The 23,122-nt window shown below is 48.7% G+C and overlaps 1 protein-coding gene across 1 annotated transcript in view; it reads left to right on the forward strand.

Moving 5' to 3' along the window:
- The first annotated feature begins 5,092 nt into the window (after positions 1-5,092).
- PSAP (prosaposin) overlaps positions 5,093-23,122 on the forward strand; it is a 36,246-nt gene continuing 18,216 nt past the window's right edge. The window contains exons 1-2 of the mRNA XM_081329317.1: positions 5,093-5,219; positions 19,890-20,026. Of these exons, the coding sequence (XP_081185443.1) occupies positions 5,174-5,219; positions 19,890-20,026 (183 nt within the window). The 5' untranslated portion in view covers positions 5,093-5,173. The remainder of the gene's footprint in view (positions 5,220-19,889; positions 20,027-23,122) is intronic.

Here is a 23,122-nt window from a genome sequence, read left to right on the forward strand (position 1 = left end):
ATTAATATGCTAATATGATAATAATATGATCTAATGGTTAAGGCAACAGGCTAGAAAGTGGAAACTGGCTCAAAACTAAGCAAATGTAATACAACAGAGGGTAAAGCTCTGAATTTAGGCAATAACAACAAAAATGCAACACAATGCCTGGTGCAGTGAGTGGAACATGGTTTGGCAGTACCCCAAAAGTTTCAAGAATATAATTTAAAAACTGAAAAAGGATTCATCAGCATGATTCAGTTCCCAAAAAAGAATTAATGCACCTTTTGAGTTGGAAAGTAGTAGAATTATTATACAAACGAACAATTAACAGGAAATCACTGTTCTTTTTTTTAATCCTATTTATATCCCGCCCTTCTCCGAAGACTCAGGGCGGCTTACAATCTAAAGCACAAATCAATGTGCTTAGTAATAGCCTTCATTCTATGTATATGCCTGCTTATTAGGGCTTTCCTGTTCTTCCCTGTTCCAGAGTTTTTTATGTCCGAACCTAGAAGCTATAATTCAAGTGGGGTGCAATTCTAGATAAACTGGAATAAAGAAGGCCACTCAAAATGATCAATGAAATGAAAAATGAGCCTTATAAGGAAAGGCCGAAGGAACACAAATCAAGATCAGCACATTTCTTTGATTTGTATTCATTTTATACAGGAGTTATATAAAGGTCTTGGAAGAGACCAAGACTTACTACACAATACTGTCTTTAGAGCCCAGTTTCCAAGTCTCCAGAAGCAGCGGGGGGGGGGGGCAGCAAGGAATCCAGCTATGCCAATTGCAGTGATTATGGCATTTACGACATGCAAGCTTGCTTCCTTCCATAATATAACTGGGCTAGATGCCAGAATAGTCACTTGAATGTTTTTTAGCTTCCTACAGCAAGAATGTGTGGTGCAATCCCAGTTCTGCTAACTATAAGATATTTCCCTTTAGGGTGTGTATGTTTTTATGCATCTGACACTGTCTAACCCAGGGGTGTCAAATTCAATTTCATTGAGGGCCGCATCAGCATTGCAGTTGCCCTCAGGGGGCCGGGTGGGTGTGGCCTGGGTGGGCGTGGCCTACTGGGTGGGCGTGGCTAGAGTGCATATGGCCTACTGGGTGGGCGTGGCCAGCTCTACATCGTTCGCATCAAGGGTGCCTATGGGGGCCTGGGCAGGAGTGGGACAGATCTGAGGGTCTCTGGCAGGAGGAGGGTCTCTGGGCCAGGACCAAGGCAGTGGAGGCCGTTCCCTCACTGTTTCCAGGATGGCTTCATGGGCCACATGAAACCACTTCGCGGGCCGGATACGGCCCCCGGGCCTTGTGTTTGACATGTCTGGTCTAACCGATATTCTGTTAGCTAATTATTATGGGCCATCACTCTGCAATTTGTTTGATCAAAGATATGGCTGGACAAGCGAGATGGCTTTATAAACTAAGGTAGTCAATTGCATTAGAGATGCAAAGGGCATAGGATTATAATAATAAAAAAATAAGAGTGCTCTGGAGCAGCTTTTAATCCATTAAATAGGATTTCATCCTGTTTGCCGGTCAAAACTTTTCCAGTAAGTACTTTTTAGTCAAGCTGGAATGAAGGAAGGAAAAGCAGAATCAAACACATTCTCAGTCCATGAGGGAGCTCGTGGTGTAGTACATTTCTCCTCGACTTAAGACCACAATTGAGCCCAAAATTTCTATTGCTAAGTGAGAAATTTGTTAAGTGAGTTTTGCTCCATTTTACGACTTTTTTAGTCACAGTTTTTAAGTGAATCATTGCAAGTATTTTTTTTATTTCTTTTATTTTAATTCCATTTATATCCCGCCCTTCTCCGAAGACTCAGGGCGGCTTACAAGCTTAGCAGTAGCCTTCATTCTATGTATATGCCTGCTTATTAGGGCTTTCACACACACCCCAAGCGGCATTATTACAAAGTCAGCTTAATTGCCCCCAACAATCTGGGTCCTCATTTTACCTACCTGGGAAGGATGGAAGGCTGAGTCAACCTTGAGCCTGGTGGGACTCGAACCTGCACTAATTGCACTAAATGAGCAAGATACTGAATTTACCCAATAGGTGGATGGATAGCCTTTGTCAGCCACCTAACAGAGCTGAGGAATTGTTCTACTCAATCCTCTAGAAATTGTTTCTTGGCGCTAGTGCAGTTTTTTCCAATGAAAGCTGATGTAAAAAATATTCTAAATAAAATCTGTGGCAGAGCAGAATGTGGAGCACGCTATATAGCACTGAAGTTGGGATGGAAGGCTGAGTCAACCTTGAGCCTGGTGAGATGCGAACCTGCACTAATTGCAGGCAGCTGGTGTTACTTAAGGAGGCATTAGCCCACTGCTCCACCAAGGCTCATTTTAAAGTATTAAGTTATGTGGAAAGAAAAATCTCCATCAGGGTCCAGTTTAAGCTGGGAATAATCAAAATGGAGACTGCTTTAGAAAGAAGGTTGCAGTTTATTGAAGAGGAGACTCAGACAGAAAGATGGCTCTGGGAAAACTGACCACATGTAGCAGGGAGTGGTGGGCTTTTATACCTTTCTGGGCTTTGTATTTGGAGTGCTTCCTGTTTGAGGCTTTGTATTTCCTGTGTCATGTACTTTAACCTGAGTCTGAGTGTGTCCTTTTGGTATTGGTGGGTTAATCCTATTATGCCCCAAAGGTCATATCTTGCTTCCCTGGGGCTGATGGCTGATGAGTGTTGGATTTTTTTTTTTTGGTGTGAGGAATTGTTGATTCTAGGGATCTTTATCTTTCTAGTCCCACCTTCCTGGCTCCAATCTTTCTGACAAGATTATCACATCTGCATTTCTGCAGACCTGGTTTCTGTTTGGGGGAGAGAGACTTGGGGTGGGCGGGCAGGTGGGTTTCTGCCTTTAAGATCCTTTGGGGAAATATAATACTCTGCCTTTTAATATTCTCAAAAATATTTCTTTCTCGGAGGGGAGGGGCTGACTTCCCACAGTGACAAGGTTGTTAAATTAATCTAGCTTCCCCATTGACTTTGCTTGTCAGAAGGTTGCAAAAGGGGATTACATGGCCCCAGGACACTGCAACCGTCATGGGTCAATTCCAAGTGTCTGAATTTTGATCACAAATGGTCGTGAGTGAAAAATGGTAATAGGTTAGTTTTTTTCAGTGCCATTGTAACTTCAGATGGTCACTAGATGAACTGTTGTAAGTCAAAGACTACCTGTAGAAACCAAGAGATTCTGAATTCTACTCCTACTTTAGGACTTTGGGCTGGTCCTTCTCTCTTAGTCCAACCTATCCCAGGGGGTTGTTATTATGGGGAAAAAAGGAGGAAGAAGAAATATTATGTACGTTTGCTGCCTTGAATTACTTCATAAAGTAACAAAGGCAGGATTAATAAATAAATAAATATATAAAAGGAAAAAAAAACAGACGTCTGGCTTAAATGGAATAATATAAATTCAGCGACTTTTTCCAACCACGCTAGTGGGTAATGGGTGAGAAATGAGGAAGAGAAGGCCACTGACTAATTGTGGAGCTTATCTGTAATGTTTGCAAGTGAGGAACAGAGACTGCATCTTCCAGGAGTCTGTTCACAGATATTCAATAGTTGTTACATTTGATCTATTATATACCAAGATTTGGCTTATCTCTATCTAGAGTGATAATACACAAAAGGCACATTGATTAAATCTTTCATATTCAGAAAGAGAGCCAAGGACAGCAGTATAGCTGTTTAAAACCTTACAATAATTTTTTTTTTGTTCTTTTCATGCACACAACTGAAGTTTTTTAGACTCGCTGAATTAAAAATATGCACATGATAGAAGAAACAGTTCAGTTCCCCCTGACATTAAGATTTCCAGATATAGAATAGGGCTTACATTTTCCATTAACCAGAGGTCACTGATGACTTTGAGCGTGTCATTCTCTCTCAACCTAACCTGTCTCGCAGTATTATTAAGATTAAAATTAGGGAAAACCCCATGCAATCAATAAAGAAACTTCCACCAATCAGACAGTACGTGCAAGAGTCAGAAATATCTGAGGTATAATATAGAACCGGAGGCATGAAGTAATTATGAGGGAGGTTACGTACAACGGAGTAGTGGTTTGCAACTTACTTTTAGAAGATAAATAATAGCACTCGGGTACTGAAGAACTAAACGTGCCTAACGGTTACCTGATCTCGTAAGGGAGTAACACATTATGCAGCAACGTTTACAGTCTAGAGCAGGGGTCTTCAAACTTGGCCCTTTTATGACTTGTGGACTTCAACTCCCAGAATTCCTCAGCCAGCATGCCTGGCTGAGGAATTCTGGGAGTTGAAGTCCACAAGTCATAAAAGGGCCAAGTTTGAAAACCCCTGGTCTAGAGTCTAGACCAGGGGTAGGCAACCTCGGCTCTTTTATGACTCATGGACTTCAACTCCCAGAATTCCTGAGTCAGCATAGCTGACTCAGGAATTCTGGGAGTTGAAGTCCATGAGTCATAAAAGAGCCGAGATTGCCTACCCCTGGTCTAGTCGTTCCCAAGTTTATTTTCACTGTAGATTCCATTATTTATTTATTTAATTTATTTTATTTAATTTATATACGGCCCTTCTCCCCGAAGGACTCATTATTAGGCACGCACCCTTTTTAAACTGCTTTTACATTTATTTTTTAAGGATGATGGGGATTGTCAATCCCGCCTAGAGACAAACGGAGGTCGGAAGGCTTGCAGGGCAAGCAGCATCTCTTAAAAATCGAGCCGCTAAACAAACAAGCAAGATTATTGAAAGTATTTATAAATCGTCTTTCCAAGCTGGGCTCGCTTTGGATCAACCTGGCGGTTTGCAGTTTCGTAACTTCACCTTTGGCTCTTACAGTTAAATCCTCCTCCTCCCCCCTTCCCCGCGCTCCGGATGAGTCAGTGTCAGCAGATGGATGGGATGGGGGGAAACTGAAAGGAGACACAAACGCGCAAGCGCAGATCGTGAAAATATCGAGCGAGGGAGAAGGGACCGTCGCGCTTTCCCTCCCTTGCGCAACGGCCACAGCGCTTTGGAGGGCCGGCTTCTCCCGTGATCGCCCATCCACCGCGGCGCACGCGCAGTAGCTGCCTCCCTACCTCTCTTTCCCCCGCCCCCCCGGAGCGCCCGGGTATAAAAGCGGCCATCAGCTGATTGCTCCCGCATTGCAGACGGCGGAGCTTCTGACGGCAGACGGTGACGATGGGGCGCTTCGCTTTCCTCCTCTTCTTCTGCGCGCTGGCAGCGGGTAAGCTTTTTTCGCTTTCCGACGGCAGCCCCAGGGTGGACGCCGTGTGGAGGGTTGGCTCTCGCGCCCCCAGCCGCGCTGGTCTGAGGGGGAAAGAAAAAAAAAAAGCCCGTTAGGGCTGAAAACGAAGCTCGGTTTCCGCGGCCTGGGCCAAAGGGTAGGCCACCTCGGCTCTTTTGTGACTGGCGGACTTCAACTCCCAGAATTCCTGAGGAATTCTGGGAGTTGAAGTCCGCCAGTCACAAAAGAGCCGAGGTGGCCTACCCCCTCCCTGGCTTTTGGGCCTTGGCAGGATTAGGCGCCTCAAAACTCGGCCAGTCGCTCCCCCTGTCCTCCGGCTTTCAGTGCCGGAGTCGGGCTGGGAGAGTGTGGGGATTACCGGCCGGGAGAGCAGCGGGCCGGAAAAGCGTCCCATAGACCTCGCCCAATCTTTCCTGGCCACTGGCAGAAACTGGGCTGCCGGTCCTTTGGGCCTGCTTTCGCCCGAGTCCCCGGCCTTGCGCAGGGGCTTGGCTGGGCGGTGTTCTTGTTTACCCGTGAGAGAGAGAGAGGGCGTCGCCTTGGGAGCTGCCCTCCTTCCGCATCGCGACTGAAATCCTAGGCCAGGGGTCTTCAAACTTGGCCCTTTTATGACTTGTGGACTTCAACTCCCAAAATTCCTAAGCCAGCTTTGCTGGCTGAGGAATTCTGGGAGTTGAAGTCCACAAGTCATAAAAGGGCCAAGTTTGAAGACCCCTGGCCTAGGCTTTCCTGCCCCCTTAAACTTGCCTTCCTTTTATTTATTTATTTATTTATTTATTATTTATTTATTATATTTTTATACCGCCCTTCTCCCGAAGGACTCAGGGCGGTGTACAGGGCAATAAATACAAAAGCAGGATACAAAAAGTTAAACGCGATTAAAGAAATGCCCAGGTGAAAACAATAATTAAGATGTATTAAAACCCCAACCCTAACCCATCAGACCAGGTCAGACTGCTCATTTTCTTTCTCCCGCGCTCTTTAATTTAAAAATCCCCAAATTTAAATCAGAGTGAAAAATTCAGCCCTGGGGTAGCAATTATCCCAATAACCATGGGTGGTGTGTGTGTGTGTGTGTGAAGAAATGGCATAGCTGCCTGTTAAATGGCTTTGGTCAAGTTTCTTTGTCTCACTTTTGCGGGTTTTCTCACTCAGGCTGCCTTCTGAACCGAGGACGATGGTTCAACTGTTGTGGTTTATATCCTGACTTCCCTGCGTTCTTTTAAGGCAAAAAGCTGTGGGGGTTTGTTGGTTGTTCGCCTCTTCTTTGGGATATTTTTCCCCCTCCCCTGTGGATAAGAAGGGACCTAAATTTATTAATTTTTATTTTTTATTTTAATTCCATTTATATCCCGCCCTTCTCCGAAGACTCAGGGCAGCTTACAAGCTTAGCAGTAGCCTTCATTCTATGTATATGCCTGCTTATTTGGGCTTTCACACACACACACCCAAGCGGCATTATTACAAAGTCAGCTTAATTGCCCCCAACAATCTGGGTCCTCATTTTACCTACCTTGGAAGGATGGAAGGCTGAGTCAACCTTGAGCCTGGTGGGATGCGAACCTGCTGTCAGGACCCACCACAAACCACGTCTTAAGAAGACAAAATTCTTGGAGTCAAATCTATTCCAAAAAGAATCTTTACTATGACATGCTTGGTTGTAGGAACGAGACAGGACTTAATATTATTCCACGAAGTAAACCCTTATAAAGAGTTCCCGGTTTAACCCCCCTTAACCCCCATTTGGTCAGTCCCCCATCCTTTTTCTCGTATCATCCATCTCGTGGGAAAAAGGAACTTAGGACTCTTCCTGTTTATTGCTGTCTTCCGTGACAAAAACCAGATGCTAGCCCCCCCTTTTGTTTCCCCAGTTCAAAAGGCTTCTCCTTTCCTTTGAAATGCCTATTGCTGGTTCAATACACATCTATTCTCTTCTCTTCGGGAGATGGCAGAATCCATGGAATAATGTTTGAAACATTCCATTTATGAATATGATATAAATGGATTCTGACACCTGCACTAATTGCACTAAATGAGCAAGATACTGAATTTGCCCAATAGGTGGATGGATAGTCTTTGTCAGCCACTTAACAGAGCTGAGGAATTGTTTTACTCAATCCTCTAGAAATTGTTTCTTGGCGTTAGTGCCGTTTTTTTCCAATGAAAGCTGATGTAAAAATATTCTAAATAAAATACGTGGCAGAGCAGAACGTGGAGCACACTATGTAGCACTGAAGTTGGGATTTGGTGGCGTTTGAATTGTTGCTACATGGAGTTTTATTCCGTTTTTGGCATATTGACAAGCAAAAGGGCTGGGGAGGATAGGTGTATTGAATAGGAATAGAAATAGAGCTGGAATGGACCTTGGAGGCCTTATTATACTCCAGCCCCCTGATGAAGCAGGAGATATGGATATGTTCAAAAATTGCCCTGGAGGATTGCTAACCATAAATTACCTAATGTTTTGCAGCTACATCATTAATTATTTCAACCCCTCAGGTGATTATTACTCTGATTCAGTAATCCTTAAGGGTGATGAAAGCTAAATGATTGCACTTCTATCCCTTAATGATGATGATGATGATAACTTTATTGTCACTTTGAATGTACACCAATCGGCATACATCAAAATGAAATTTTGTTGCATACAGCTCTCAAAGGGTCACCACCTCCGATATATACTCCTTCTTCGTGGCCCGCTCAAATTATAATTATATCACCCACAACAATTTTGTGAGATAGGTTGAGAGAGAGTTAACAAGCCTAAAGTCATTCAGTAAAGTCCGTGGTTGTATGAATCCAGTTGGTCCCGGACTACACTCCAAGAAAAAGCTGAACTGCTTAATCATGTTTTTTTTTAAAAAAAATTCAACTAGGCTTATAAAATTTTGTAAAATATAATGAACCACTGGAGAGTCAGGTTGCTGTAGTGGTTAAAGTATCTGGCTAGAAACTGGGGAATATTGAGTTTTAGCCCTGCCTTAGGCACAAAGCCTGCTGGATGTCCTTGGGCTGATCAGTTTCAGCCCTAGGGAAAAGGCAGTGGCAAACCTGTTCGGAAAAACCCTGCCAAGTAAACTGCAGAGGCTTGTCCAGGCAGTCTCTTCAGAATTGGGCTTGATTGAATGGAAGGAACAGAAAAAGGAACAAAAACTGTTTTTAATGCAGTTGGCTTTTGCTTTCAATTTATTTTCTTAAAAAACACAGCACGTGCTATTCCTCGGATTAACCACCTACATGTTTTATCCATTTTGAGCAAGATTAGCATACTATTAATGAATATGAGCCAATACGTTTTCTCATGGCCATAGAAATGCAAGATATCCTTATTGGCAGTATGTCTTTTTTTTTGTCTTTAAGCTTAGATTTGTCGATTGCAAATACTGGGGGAAAAACATCCTGGAATTCAAGTGGATTAGTTCTTTGTTATTGTTAAGAGATTCTTGCATATTATTCTAATCGTATCTCGCTGGCTATTGACCTGTAACTGTTCAGTTATGGTTGGAGTGGCAACAAATGTAGCCAAACGTGTTGGTACCTATGCTATTTTCCACCAAACAATTCCAATTTGCTAAGCAATAAGTTGACACTGACCCAAATAAACAGAATCCACTCTTCTTCTATACTTCACAGAGCAGACACCAATCTTTTCACGGATAACTTAACATACTCTTGTAAATAACAAATGGAACATGATATGGGCATAATTATTGGTATTCCCAACCTAATATTTTTGCAGAACACCCTTTTGAGACAATCACATACTTTCTATAGCTCTGAATAAAAGTCTTACACTTCTCAATTGGCAATTTGTCCCATTCATCTTGAGCAAATTACTCCAGTTGTCCTAAGCTTCCTTCTCCCAACTCTGAGATTCAGACTTTTCTCTAGATCAGGGGTGTCAAACTCAATTTCATTGAGGGCCGCATCAGCATTGTGGTTGCCCTCAGGGGGCCGGGTGGGTATGGCTTGGGTGGGAGTGGCCTGCTGCTGGGTGGGGGTGGCTAGAGTGCGTATGGCCTACTGGGTGGGCATGGCCAGCTCTACATCGTTCGCATCAAGGGTGCCTATGGGGGCCTGGGCAGGAGTGGGACAGATCTGAGGGTCTCTGGCAGAAGGAGGGTCTCTGGGCCAGGGCCAAGGCAGTGGGGGCCGTTCCCTCACTGTTTCCAGGATGGCTTTGCGGGCCGCATGAAACCACTTTGCGGGCCGGATCCGGCCCCTGGGCCTTGTGTTTGACATGTCTGCTCTAGATGTTCTGTTGGATTCAGATTAGGACTTGTAGCAGGGGAATTTAGAACAGTCCAATGTTTGCTTTTCAACCATATTTGTGTGTTTGAGTCATTTATCCTGTTGGAAGGCACATACCCGTGACAGAGAGCTTTCTAACAGTGGCTATTATGTTTTGATCCAAAATTTCTGGCTAATCTTGTCATTTCGTTGTGTCTTACACAGATTTAAAGCACTCAGTGCTGGAAGCAGCAAGGCAAGCCCATAACATTATGGCACTTTGTCTATGTTACACAGTAGGGATGGTGTTATTTTCTTTAAAAGCATTGGTTTTTTCCTTCTGTGAATGTAGAGCTGCTGTGATTTACCCAAAACGTTTTATCTGTCCAGAGGATATTGTCCCAGAAGTTCTGTGACTTGTCAATTTGTATTTTAGCAAACTCCAGAATGGCTTCTTTTATGTCTTTTAGAAGTGGGGTCTTCTACCATGGATGCCACTTTCAATCAGATGGCAACAGAAAATATGACTTGATAATATCTCTATTATTAGTATGACTATGACTACTAATAATGTCTGTTATTGGTCTGACTATTCTGTTCAACCTGGGATCAATTTTCCTCTTGCAGCCCCATCTAGGGAGGTTAGTTATGGTTCCATGGACCTTAAACTGCTTGATAATATTAGTAGCCATGGTTGCAGGAACATGAATCTCATTGATAATCATTTTGCAGCCTTTACATTTACCTTTACCGTTGTTGGCTATCACCTTCTCCTTTTTCTGCCCAGACATCTTTCTTCCTTTCTCTTGTCCAGCCACACAAAATGGCTGATTGAATGCTTTTTTCCTGATAGGCTGAATGATTGACTGATTTGAAGTCACCTATGGTACTAATTAAAAGGTTTTCTTGAAAGATCACTAAGATAGAATAATCTCTTTTTAACTTCTAAGAAGTGCCAAAAATAGTGTCCATACCATTTTCATTTATCTTATTATTTGCAAGAAAAGGTTATGTCATATTTAAGCCTAATAAAAAATATAGCGTGAAACTGTAATGAAACGTAATGTAGGCATGTCGAACCTGCAGCACTGGACAGCTACTAATGCAAACCTACAAAATCGTAATTAAAAAATAATAATAACACGCTTTATTTTTTTATATACCGTATATACTTGAGTATAAGCCGACTCGAGTATAAGCCGAGACCCCCAATTTTACCCCCCAAAACTGGAAAAAGTTATTGACTCGAGTATAAGCCGAGGCTGGGAAATGCAGCAGCTGGAGGCTGGATCCCCCGAAAGACGTCTCTGCTGAGATGAGAGAACGGGGTGGCAAGCCGCCGAGAGAATGGGGCGGTGGAGTGCTCCGCCGAGAGAATGGGGCGGCTTGCTGTTCTCTCGGTGCAGCACGGCAGAGGCTGGATCTCGCGAAAGAAGTCTCCGCTGAGCGAGAGAATGTGTTCTGAACCAGCCCTCTTCTCGCAACCCCTATTCAAAAAGAAGAGACTGGAAAGCGTCCAAGGCTAAAAGGCTTCTGCCAAGATTTAATTACGCAGTTAACAAAAACACTAGAGCTTGTCTTCTCAAGCGGAAAAGTTGCTTTCAGCAACCAGCCCCTCCCCAAACACTCCTTTTATAGAGAGCTCAGGGCGTGGTCTCCCTGTGCCTCCTCCCGAGGAGTCCTGCAGCCTTTCTTTGTTTGTTCCTGCTTGACTGCCTCCTGCGTCGGGCGTCCTTGAACAGGGCCAGCTGTGGGTCATCTTCCTCCGCACTCTCGGGCTCACGCAGCTGAGAAGAGGTCCCCGGCTGAGGACTCTGCAAAGCCTCCAAACCATCATCAGCCGGTTCGTTTCCCTCCTCCAAACCATCATCAGCCGGTTCGTTTCCCTCCTCCCCCTCAGAGTCATCCGATACATCAGAGCCGGCTGTCGGACCCACAGGCTGGCCCTGAGTCACAACACTATCCCGCACCGCAGGGCCCTTCCCCCGGGTCTGCCGATCCGGATGCGGTCGGGATGGAAACTGTTCGTGAAAAGCAGTCACCAATGCAGGGGCATGAACGGCGGTCGCGTCTTCCCATGTGAAGTCCTCCGGCCCGTACCCTTTCCACTCGATCAGGTACTGGAAGCGACCTTTCAGCCAGCGGGAATCCCTGATGCTGGCGACCTCGTACTCGGGGGTGCTGCCTCCATCACGAGTTCCTGATGGTGGAGGTTCCGCCTGGCGAAGTGGACAGGCCGGTTGTTCGGGGACCAGCAAGGACCGATGGAAGACGGGGTGCACGCGCAGGGAACGTGGCAGAGTTAAACGATAGGCGACCGGGTTGATGACGGCCTCGACTGGGAACGGTCCAAGGTAACGGTGGTCCAGCTTCCTCGCCGGCCGAGTGGATGGCAGGTTCCTGGTGGACAGCCAGACCCGATCCCCCACCGATAGTGGAGGCGTATCCCTTCTCGACCGATCGGCGAACCTCTTGTAGTCGGCCTTGGCCTTCTCCAGCTGCCGTCGCACCAACCGATGGATTGCCTGTAACTCCGCCATGAATTCGTTCGCTGCCGGCTCCGGTGAGTCCACGGGAGAAAGGGGGAAAAACCGGGGGTGATAACCCACGTTGGCCAAGAACGGTGTCATCTGCGTGGAGGTGTGCTGCGAGTTGTTAAAGGCAAACTCGGCTATGGCCAAATAGTCCACCCAATTGTCCTGCTGCAGGTTAACGTAGCAGCGCAGATACTGCTCTAAGATGCCGATGACCTTCTCGGTACCCCCGTCGGTCTGAGGATGATGCGCGGACGAGAGGCAAACCTTAATGTCCAACGCCCGCATCAACTCCTGCCAGAAGCGGGCTGTAAACTGGGCCCCCCTATCGGAGACGACTCTATCGGGAAGGCCGTGCAGCCGGAACACCTGTTGGATGAACATGCGACTATTGGCGCGAGCTGACGGTAAGCCGCGACAGGGGATGAAGTGCGCCATCTTGGTCAACATGTCCACCACCACAAACACTGTCGTGAAGCCGGAGGATGGGGGTAGATCCGTCAGAAAGTCCATGGACACAGCCCCCCAGGGTCTCTTGGGCGTTGGCAAAGGCTGCAGTAAACCAGGCGGGGCCCCTGTCGCTGACTTGGCCTGCCTGCATGGGACGCAGGAGGTGACATAAGACTGGACATCGTGTCGGACTCGGGGCCACCAGAAGGTACGGGAGACCAGGTTCAGAGTCTTGAACAGGCCAAAATGCCCCGCAGCCGGGTTATCATGACATTGGCTGAGGACGAGTCCCCTGAGTGGCCCTCCTGGAACATAGAGCCGGTCACGATAATACAGGAGTCCATCCGTGACCGACCAAGGCGAATCTGGCCCCACCTCTTCCTTCCGCTGAGCCACCCACGCCTCCTGCTGCTGCGCCTCCCGGATCCGAGCCCGTATATCCACCGGCTCCCGCACCGCAGCAAAAGACTCGACGGGGATCACTGTCCTGGGCGGAAGCTTGTCTTCCACTCGGGTGTACTCGGGCTTCCTGGACAGAGCATCCGCTCTCTGGTTGTGCCCGCTTGGTATGTACCGCACCCGGAAGTCAAACCTCGCAAAGAAGAGGGACCACCGGATCTGGCGTTGGTTCAAATTCCGAGCGGTCTGCAGGCTTTCCAGATTCTTGTGGTCCGTCCGGACCTCGATCTGATGCCGCGCCCCCTCCAGATGATGCCTCCAAGCCTCGAACGCCGCCTTGATGGCCAGCAGCTCCTTCTCCCAGATGGTATAGTTGCGCTCCGAGGGGTTCAATTTCCGAGAGTGATACGCGCAAGGGAAAAGGGTACCGTTGGGCGTCGCTGCCTGGAGTAACACGGCCCCAATGGCAATGTCGGAGGCGTCCGCCTCCACGACAAACGGCCGTTGCGGGTCAGGATGCTTCAAGATGGGCTCCTTCATGAAGGCGTCCTTCAAAGCTTGGAACGCCTGTTGTTCGGGGGCGTTCCACTGGAACCGAGTCTTCTTCTGCAGGAGCCGGGTGAGGGGGGCTGTCAAGGCAGCAAAGCCAGGGATGAATGTCCGATAGTAGTTGGCAAATCCAAGAAGTCGCTGAACATCCTTCACGCGACGCGGGGGTTGCCAACTCTGCAACGACTCAACTTTACTCGGTTCCATGGCGATGCCCTCAGGAGAAATGCGGTGGCCCAAGAAATCAATGGTCACCTGGTAGAACTGGCACTTCTCCAACTTGGCAAACAGCCGATGTTTCCGGAGGCGCTGCAGGACCTGACGGAGATGCTGATGATGCGCTTCACGCGACGGGGAGTAAATCAGGATGTCGTCCAGGTAAATCACAACAAACTGGTCCAACAGATCCCGAAAGATGTCGTTCATAAAATGCTGAAACACAGCGGGGGCGTTGGTCAGGCCAAACGGCATCACCGTGTACTCGAAATGTCCATAGCGAGTACCAAACGCCGTCTTCCACTCATCACCCGGCCGAACCCTGACGAGGTTGTAAGCTCCACGCAGGTCCAGTTTCGTGAAGATCTTAGCCTCCCGGAGTCGGTCCAAGAGCTCGGGGATGAGGGGCAGCGGGTAGCGGTTACGCACCGTGATGGCATTGAGTTTCCGGTAGTCACAGCAAAGTCGTAACTCGCCCGACTTCTTTTTGACGAAGAGCACGGGCGCAGACACTGGCGAGGACGAGGGCCGGATGAAACCACGAGCCAAGTTCTTTGTCAGGAAGTCCCGCAATGCAGCCAACTCGGGCTCCGACATGGAGTACAAACGCCCCACTGGGAGAGGCGCATCAGGGACTAGGTCAATGGAGCAGTCGTAGGGCCTGTGCGGGGGTAATTGGTCCGCCTCTGACTCACTGAACACGTCAGCAAAGTCGGACAGTTCGGGAGGCAAGGTAACCCCTGGGGAACCCTCCACCTGGCCGGCACAGATATGGCGGGTGTGGTCCACGCACTGCAAACTTGGGAAGGTGACCAAGTTCTGAGACCAATAGATCTGTGGATCATGCGCCCGGAGCCACGCCAGTCCCAAGACCACGGGGAAGTGCAGTTCCGAAGTGACGTAGAACTGAATGGCCTCCACATGGGTACTGATGGCCATATACACGGGTTGCGTGGCGGCCGTAATAGGCCCGGACAGGAGCACTCGACCATCGATGGTCTCCACAAGCATGGGCGGATCCACTGGACACTGGGGAACAGCCCATTTGGCCACAAAGGCCGAATCCATAAAGTTAGTGGTAGCCCCAGAGTCAATTAAGGCATGGACCGGAATCCCCTCTGGCTTGCCAGGAAGGATCAGTCGTGCCTCCAAAATCAAATGCCGTGGAGGTTCACAGGCACCGTCGGAACGGCGTCGCTCGGCGTGGCCGTTGTGGTTCGCCCGATCTTTCACACCGTCTAGATCGGGCTCGGGCCGTTTCCCGACAGCAAAGCAGGGGACTTTCTCAGGGCCGGCTTGGTCACTGACGCCCGCTGACGCTTCTTCGGGCAAGAAGCAGCCAAATGTCCAGGGTCCCCACAGTAAAAACACAACCCCTCCGATCGTCGTCTGTCCATTTCCGTCACCGATAGACGGGACCTGGCGGCACCCAGCTCCATTAGCTCCTCCCTCTGGACTGGGGGCTCACGCACAACAGGGGCGGCAGGGGTCTGTGGGGTGGCACGGCGACTCTTACGCTGCTGCAGCCGGGCATCGATCCGCAGACAAAGATGGATCAGCCCATTCAGGTCTGAGGGAATGTCCACGCGGGCCAGCTCATCCAACATCTCCTCTGACAAGCCATCCTGAAAGGCATCCACGAGCGCAGCCTCATTCCAGGCGGAATCCTGGCTAAGCAGCCGGAAATCGCTGATATAGGCCTGTAGAGGGCGCTGACCCTGCCTCAAAGCTTTCAGGCGTCGGGTGGCAGTCTGCGCCTTAATCGGGTCCTCGTACATGAGGCGCATATGGTCACAAAACCCCCCAAAGTTATCCAACAAAGGGCTAGGCTGTGCCAACAGAGGCGTGCCCCAACGAGCTGCATCTCCCGACAGAAGGCTCAACACGAATCCCACCTTATCTCGGTCAGTGGGGAAATCAGCTGCTCTCACGCTGATATAAAGCTGGCATTGTCCCAGGAAGGCAGGAAACAGTTCTGGTTTACCAGCAAATTTATCCGGCATAGCTATCTGACATTTCCTCCTGGGTGGGGGGGCAGCATGTACCTGAGCCTGCAGTTGTGCCACCTGAGTGGCCAGCAAGGTGAGTTGCTGGTTGAGCTGGGCATTCTCGGCAAGAAGCTGCTCCATCGAAGTAATAAGGGGTGGGTGGCTGAAAGCAAACTGTTCTGAACCAGCCCTCTTCTCGCAACCCCTATTCAAAAAGAAGAGACTGGAAAGCGTCCAAGGCTAAAAGGCTTCTGCCAAGATTTAATTACGCAGTTAACAAAAACACTAGAGCTTGTCTTCTCAAGCGGAAAAGTTGCTTTCAGCAACCAGCCCCTCCCCAAACACTCCTTTTATAGAGAGCTCAGGGCGTGGTCTCCCTGTGCCTCCTCCCGAGGAGTCCTGCAGCCTTTCTTTGTTTGTTCCTGCTTGACTGCCTCCTGCGTCGGGCGTCCTTGAACAGGGCCAGCTGTGGGTCATCTTCCTCCGCACTCTCGGGCTCACGCAGCTGAGAAGAGGTCCCCGGCTGAGGACTCTGCAAAGCCTCCAAACCATCATCAGCCGGTTCGTTTCCCTCCTCCAAACCATCATCAGCCGGTTCGTTTCCCTCCTCCCCCTCAGAGTCATCCGATACATCAGAGCCGGCTGTCGGACCCACAGGCTGGCCCTGAGTCACAACAGAATGAGGCGTCTCAGCGCCCATTTTCTCGGCGAAGACTTCTTTCGGGGGATGCAGCTTCTGCCGCCCCTTTCTCTCAGCTGCCCAGTGGAACAGCTTGCCACCAGAAATCAAGAGTGCTCCATCACTGGAGGTTTTTAAGAAGAGACTGGACATTCACCTGTCTGAGATGGTATCGGTCAGTGGTGGCAAAACTTTTAGAGACCGAGTGCCCAAACCGCAAGCCAAAACCCACTTGTTTATCACAAAGTGCCAAGGCAGCATCGGCATTCTGGTGCCCTCGGGGGAGGGGACAGGGAGGCGCCTCTGAGTGCCGCCTCTGGCACGAAAAAAAAAGGGGGAGCAAAAAATGGGCCACCGTACCGCAAGGCACAAAAACGCCAACCACCGCGCCGCAGGGTGCAGATACAAGGCACCGCACCACGTGAGAACGGGGCTGGGCTAGTGAGTATCACGCAGGCACTAGCCCCGCCCCCTTTGCAGCATGTGCCTGCTCGTGGCCCCGTGCACGCATGCACGCATGTAAAATGCTTCCCCCTCCCTTTTCTTCCAGGCCACCAACCGACAAGGACCTGCTGCTCTGGTAGCGGTGGTGGCGCACGTGCCAACAGAGAGGGCTCTGAGTGCCACCTCTGGCAGGCGTACCATAGGTTCACCACCACTGGTATAGGTCCTCCTGCTTGAGCAAGGGGCTAGACTAGAAGACCTCCAAGGTCCCTTCCAGCTCTATTCTATTCTATTCTATTCTATTCTATTCTATTCTATTCTATTCTATTCTATTCTATTCTATTCTATTCTATTCTATTCTATTCTCTTTCTATATTTCTATTCTATTCTATTCTATTCCATCCACTTTCTATATTCTATTCTATCTATTCTATTCTATTCTATTCTATTCTATTCTATTCTATTCTATTCTATTCTATTCTATTCTATTCTAGCCATTTCCCAGCCTCGGCTTATACTCGAGTCAATAACTTTTTCCAGTTTTGGGGGGTAAAATTGGGGGTCTCGGCTTATACTCGAGTCGGCTTATACTCAAGTATATATGGTATATAAAAAAATTTGACTTTGCCATCCCATCTGGTTCGACTTTGCCATCCCATCTGGTTCGAGATAACACACGAGAGAGAGAGAGAGAGAGAGAGACGCACACCTCAGCAAAAAAGAAAAGTAGTAGAAGAGGCAGAGAGCCCCTGTGGGTAGGAGTGAGGATGGGGAGAAACAGCAAGAAGACCGGGTGGGGTGGGGTGGGTTAATCACTAAACCTTCCAGTGTTTAACCAAAGCAGCTTTTGCATTTGTCAAGCTCTGCTAGCAGGGCACTGGACGGGCCTGGCGGAGCTGCTGAAGGTGAACGGGAGAAGGTGAGTCTTCGCCGAGAAAATCTCAGCGCCCATTTTCTCGGCGAAGACTTCTTTCGGGGGATGCAGCTTCTGCCGCCCCTTTCTGTCAGCTGCCCAGTGACAGAGGCTGGATCCCTCGAAACAAGTCTCCGCTGAGACGAGAGAACAAGGCGTTTCTCTCTCCCCCCCCCCCGCTTTTGCCGCTTGTGTGTGTGTGTGTGTGTGTGACAGAGGCTGGATCCCCCGAAACAAGTCTCCGCTGAGACGAGAGAACAAGGCGTTTCTCTCCCCCCCCGCTTTTGCCGCTTTTGTGTGTGTGGGGGGGGCAGTCAAGCGTTGTTTCCCTCGTGCCCGTTTCTCAAGAGAAGCCCCCTGATTCAGCAAAATTGTGGGGGGGGGAGGGAAAGGAGGGAAGCGCAGAGAGCCAGGCAAATGGGAAGAAGGCTCAGGAGCTTCAGCCTTGCCTCAAGGACAGCGGAGTCCTCTCCGCAGCAGCCGCGTCCCCGCCCCCTTCCAAGCCGATGCCCCCCACTCCGATCCCCAATTCTCCCTTGCCATCAACAAAGCAGCTAGGGAGGCCTGGGGGGCGCAAAGAGATGCACCCCTTCCGCCCCCAAATTCACTCCCCAGCGCGCCTGGAGCTGCCTAAAGCCGGGAGTAAACGGAAGAACTGGAGACGGTTCGCTCCCGCGGCCTCGAAAGCGACCCGTGGAATTCTGCCCCGCCGCCCAAGCTCGTCCGCTCCGTCAGCCCCCACCCCCGCGCCCCGCTCTTCTTCTTCTTCTCCCCTCGAACTTGGCAGCGACGCCGGGAAAGCCGATGGGGAGTTTGGGGCCAACGTGCCGGGAGACGAGGCTGGGGAGAGAGATGAGGGTTTTTTTTACCTCTCGGGCTGCTGTCCGAGAAATACGGCGGGGCCGTTGGAGTCACATTGCCCGAACTGGGCGCTGACAGCAGCGTTCATCCACCCCGTCAGCAGCCATGACTCGGGCACTAAGCGGGGAGCGAAGGGAAGGGACCGGCTTCCTTTCAGCCCCGCTGCGCCAGTGTGCGCGTTGCCAGGCGGCGGAGAGCGGGGGAGGGAAGGCGCCGGGCGGAGCGCTGCCCAAAGGGGAGGGAGGCGGAAAGGCCTGCGAGCGGCGGCTGGCTGTGGCGTTGGGGCGACGCGGGCGAGGCAGCGGGCGAGCGGGGGGCGAGCGGCGGCTGGCGGTGAGTTGGGGTGAGTTCGGGGCTGTGCGGGCGAGCGAGCAATGGGGGGCGAGCGGCGGCTGGCGGTGAGTTGGGGCGAGTTCGGGGCTGCGCGGGCGAGCGAGCAATGGGGGGGAGCGGCGGCTGGCGGTGAGTTGGGGCGAGTTCGGGGCTGCGCGGGCGAGCGAGCAATGGGGGGGGAGCGGCGGCTGGTGAGTTGGGGCGAGTTCGGGGGTGCGCGGGCGAGCGAGCGATGGGGGGGAGCAGCGGCTGGCGGTGAGTTGGGGCGAGTTCGGGGCTGCGCAGGCGAGCGAGCAATGGGGGGGGAGCGGCAGCTGGTGGTGAGTTGGGGCAAGTTCGGGGCTGCGCGGGCGAGCGAGCGATGGGGGAGCGGCGGCTGGCGGTGAGTTGGGGCGAGTTCGGGGCTGCGCGGGCGAGCGAGCGATGGGGGGGAAGCGGCGGCTGGCTGTGGCTTCGGGGCGGCGCTGAGCTGCGCGGCCACCCTCCCGCCCTGCCTGCCCCCTGGCCTTCAGGAGGAGCCGAGCCCGGCGGCATGTGTGTGTGTGTGTGTGTGTGTGTGTGTGTGTGTGTGTGTGTGTGTGTGTCAGACCCGCAGGAATGGCTAGTAAAGGTGGCGGCAGTCCGGCATTTGCGTTTCTCTGTGTGTCAAGCCCCGTGGGCTCGACACACAGGAAGGGGGGGAATGCCGGAATGCCGCTTCCCTACCAGCCATTCCCGTGGGTCTGACACACACACGCACGCACGAGGGGGAGAAACAACGCTGGACTGCCGCCAGCTCTGCAAGGCTCTGCCGCTCCCTTCTCTCAGCAGCCTGTTCCGAACGAAGGGACAGTTCTTTTTTTTTGTTGACTGGAGTATAAGCCGAAGTGGAGTTTTTCAGCCCAAAAAGTGGGCTGAAAAATTCGGCTTATACTCAAGTATATACGGTATACATTAACTGTATTGTATATTTGATATGCGGCTCAAGAAAATTCCTCTTTCTTCAGTGTGGCACAGGCAGGCCAAAAGATTGGGCATGCGTGATCTAATGCATTCTAATGCATTTATTTTCAGTTGCTTTGACAACTCCCCTGCTCTTGAAGAAAGACTGTGCAAAAGGTCCAGAGGTGTGGTGCCAGAATTTGCGAATTGCGTCTGATTGCAAAGCAGTTAAACATTGTCAGCAAAATGTGTGGAACAAGCCTACTACGGTAAGTTATGTTATTGCTTTGCTGATGATTTCAGCTCTGTTTTTGCAGCTTGCCAAAGAAGTTTTCTTCTGCACGTAGACAGGACTGAACGTTGGTGAGATGGAGTAATGGAGCTCAGATCCTGAAGACCTGAGCCCTGTTTCTGCACCCCACCGAAGGCATTGCCGTCTGCACCCAGAGGAGAGATCTCCTAGAGATCAGAATGAGCTGAAACTCGAGCAGTGAGTTGGTTAGGCAGATAAGGCCAGCAGTGCAGGGTGCCTCAGGTGGGTTGGAATAAACACAGGAACATCTTTTCTTCAGGGGCTGAAAATCCTACTTGAATTTTTCTAAATCTTTCCCTGGCACACCACGCTCCTCCCTGGAATTATGCTTAATGGTCTGTGTCGTTTAACAACTGCAACCAGGAGTGCCAGGATTGCATTTGACTCAGTCACGTGACATCTTGCTTAACGGTTGCTTTGCTCAGCGATTGAGATTCTGTGCTCAGTTAACACAAGTTGAGGACTACCTGTGGTACCCCACGCTCAGTGTAGCCATAATTCCTCAGAAATAGATTCTAAAACTTTGGGATACAATGAAACAGATTTAATATGAAAGGGTTCCTCATAATTTTGCTTATGTGTGTATGCTAAAATACTATTCCAAGTATTGTAGGTTTTTTTCATTGTAAGCAAGAAAATCCGTGAGCCATCCTTTCAGATAAATTCTTCCAGGTATCAAGAAGAAGACTCAAACAGAATAGAATGTTTTTATGAATTAACTTGAATCTTAAATTCAGTAAAATCAATTTGACATTTTTTTAAGACCTGCAACCACTGATGTTCTGTTACCGGCTGTTCCGGTTCTTTAATCCATAATTTAAAAATATCTTTAGTGGTGAAGATGAAAGTACTCCTTAGTTTTTGATACAAAGATTTTCTGAGTTTTTGATACAAAGATTTTCTGGGTTTAGTTTCAGACATTAACTCCAGCAGAGATGAAAGCACCTCATGGTTCTTGGCAGCAGCCAAAGAACCTGATCCTTCTTGAATTATCAAGATGTAGTTTTATTGACGGACATAAGTCATCCTTGTTCAGTGACTGCCTCATTTTGCAACTATTCATAGTTGCAGTGGTGATGAAAAAGTAACCTTGCAACTAACCTCATCCTTTGTAACTTTCTGGTTTGTAAAGCAAAGATTAGCTGCAGTGAGACTGTAAGCAGAGATGTAGAGTCACTTAGTGATTGCTTCATTTAACAACCAATTTTCTGGTCCCAAATGTACTTGCTAAATGAGGAATATATTTCAGATTCTGCCCTTAGTTTTCAGTATAATATTTTCCCCCTGTTTTTAAAGCAGAGTTCACCATTGAAGCGTTCATGGTTCTCAACGTTAGCATCCAGTCCATAGGTTAATTATTTCCGTAATTTCTGACATCAAATATGGGAATACAAGATTGCAGATTTGACAGTTCAGGAAACTTAATAGTACTAATATAGTTATGTACAATATTATACTTTAAATTTTATAAGAAAATAAAATTGTAACGTAGCTTCTATAAGAACTAATAAAACACAGTGTGTAAAATCTAATACAAAATAATTGTAACTAATCAGAGCTTCTGTACTGGAATCAAATGGATACTGAAGATTTTTTTTCTACAACCAAAGACTCTTGTAAAATATTTAATGGAAAACACCGAAAAAAGCAAATTGCTTACTGAAGAATGCAGCCATATGTTTTGGCTGTACAGACTTGCACACATAAGTCATTTACAAAAAGACTTGGGCAGACAAAAAGTATATTGTGATCAGTGAACAGTTCATGGAAATGGCCTAAATGGCTATCACACGAAATTTTGCAACATTGTATGTAGTAAAAATAGTTTTTGTTTTTTTAGCAGTAGACAGATACAGAATTTCTCTGGTCAGATTGATGCAGCAGGAATTGTAATTTTTGTAAAAGAAACAGTGGATAGTGTTTGCTGTTATTCCAGCCCATAAGGGCAGATGCTTGCGTTCCTTATAAAAGATGTTTTGGGATATGCCCTGATCAGTTTAAAGGCGTTTATCAAATCTTTGAGTGAATGCTCTTCTGTGATTAGGAAAGGGCACTTTTTTAAAAAAAATCCCATTTATATCCCGCCCTTCTCTGAAGACTCAGGGCGGCTTACAATCTAAGAAGCACAAATCAATGTGCTTAGCAATAGCCTTTATTCTATGTATATGCCTGCTTATTAGGGCTTTCGCCCCCCTCCCCCCAAGCGGCATTATTACAAAGTCAGCTTATTGCCCCCAACAATCTGGGTCCTCATTTTACCTACCTCGGAAGGATGGAAGGCTAAGTCAACCTTGAGCTTGGTGGGACTCGAACCTGCACTAATTGCAGGCAGCTGGTGTTACTTAAGGAGGCATTAGCCCACTGCTCCACCAAGGCTCTTTCAGGGCTCTCTCTTGCCCTTTGTGTATCAACTTCCCTTCTAAGTTCCCCTGTTTGAGAACCTAGTTTTGGCTGGTTAGCTACATCTTCAATTCTTAGTGTTACTTTTGCTTGCTCATGGCCCAAGGAAAATAGATATAAGTGAAAAGGAGCAAAACTATAGAGGTGTGGCGTGCTTTCAGCTAGATTGAAAGCTGCCAGAAAAATAAGTGATTTTTTTCCCCAACTAATAGTTGCTAATTGTTAGCCAAGCTCTTGTTTCATGCTTTGAAGATCAAACTTCAATCATAAAATAGCACATGAGACATATCTAGGCAGCTGAAAACTTGTTCTAAAGCAGTGGTCTCCAACCTTTCCAGCTTGGCAGATCGGCGAGGGAGGGGTGAGGGGGATGGTTTCATGTGCACACGCTGCTTTCACAAATGCAGCCACATACGCACTTCTGTGGTCACCCACCACTTCTGTGGCCTGGTTCCGAATGGGCTGTGGCCCAGCACTAGGTTGCAGGCTGGGGACCCTTGTTCTAAAGAACTTGTGAACTTCAGCCAGGTTGTGTAACATAGAGAACCTGGCCAGGGCTGGTACAATTACATTAATATGTATCAGCTCTTCTTTGTGGAAAATAACAGTCAGCATAATTGCTAAAAAAAATTTAATCCCATTTATATCCCGC

The sequence above is a fragment of the Vipera berus genome (assembly GCF_964194415.1).
Source record: "Vipera berus genome assembly, chromosome: 5".
NCBI lineage: Eukaryota > Metazoa > Chordata > Lepidosauria > Squamata > Viperidae > Vipera > Vipera berus.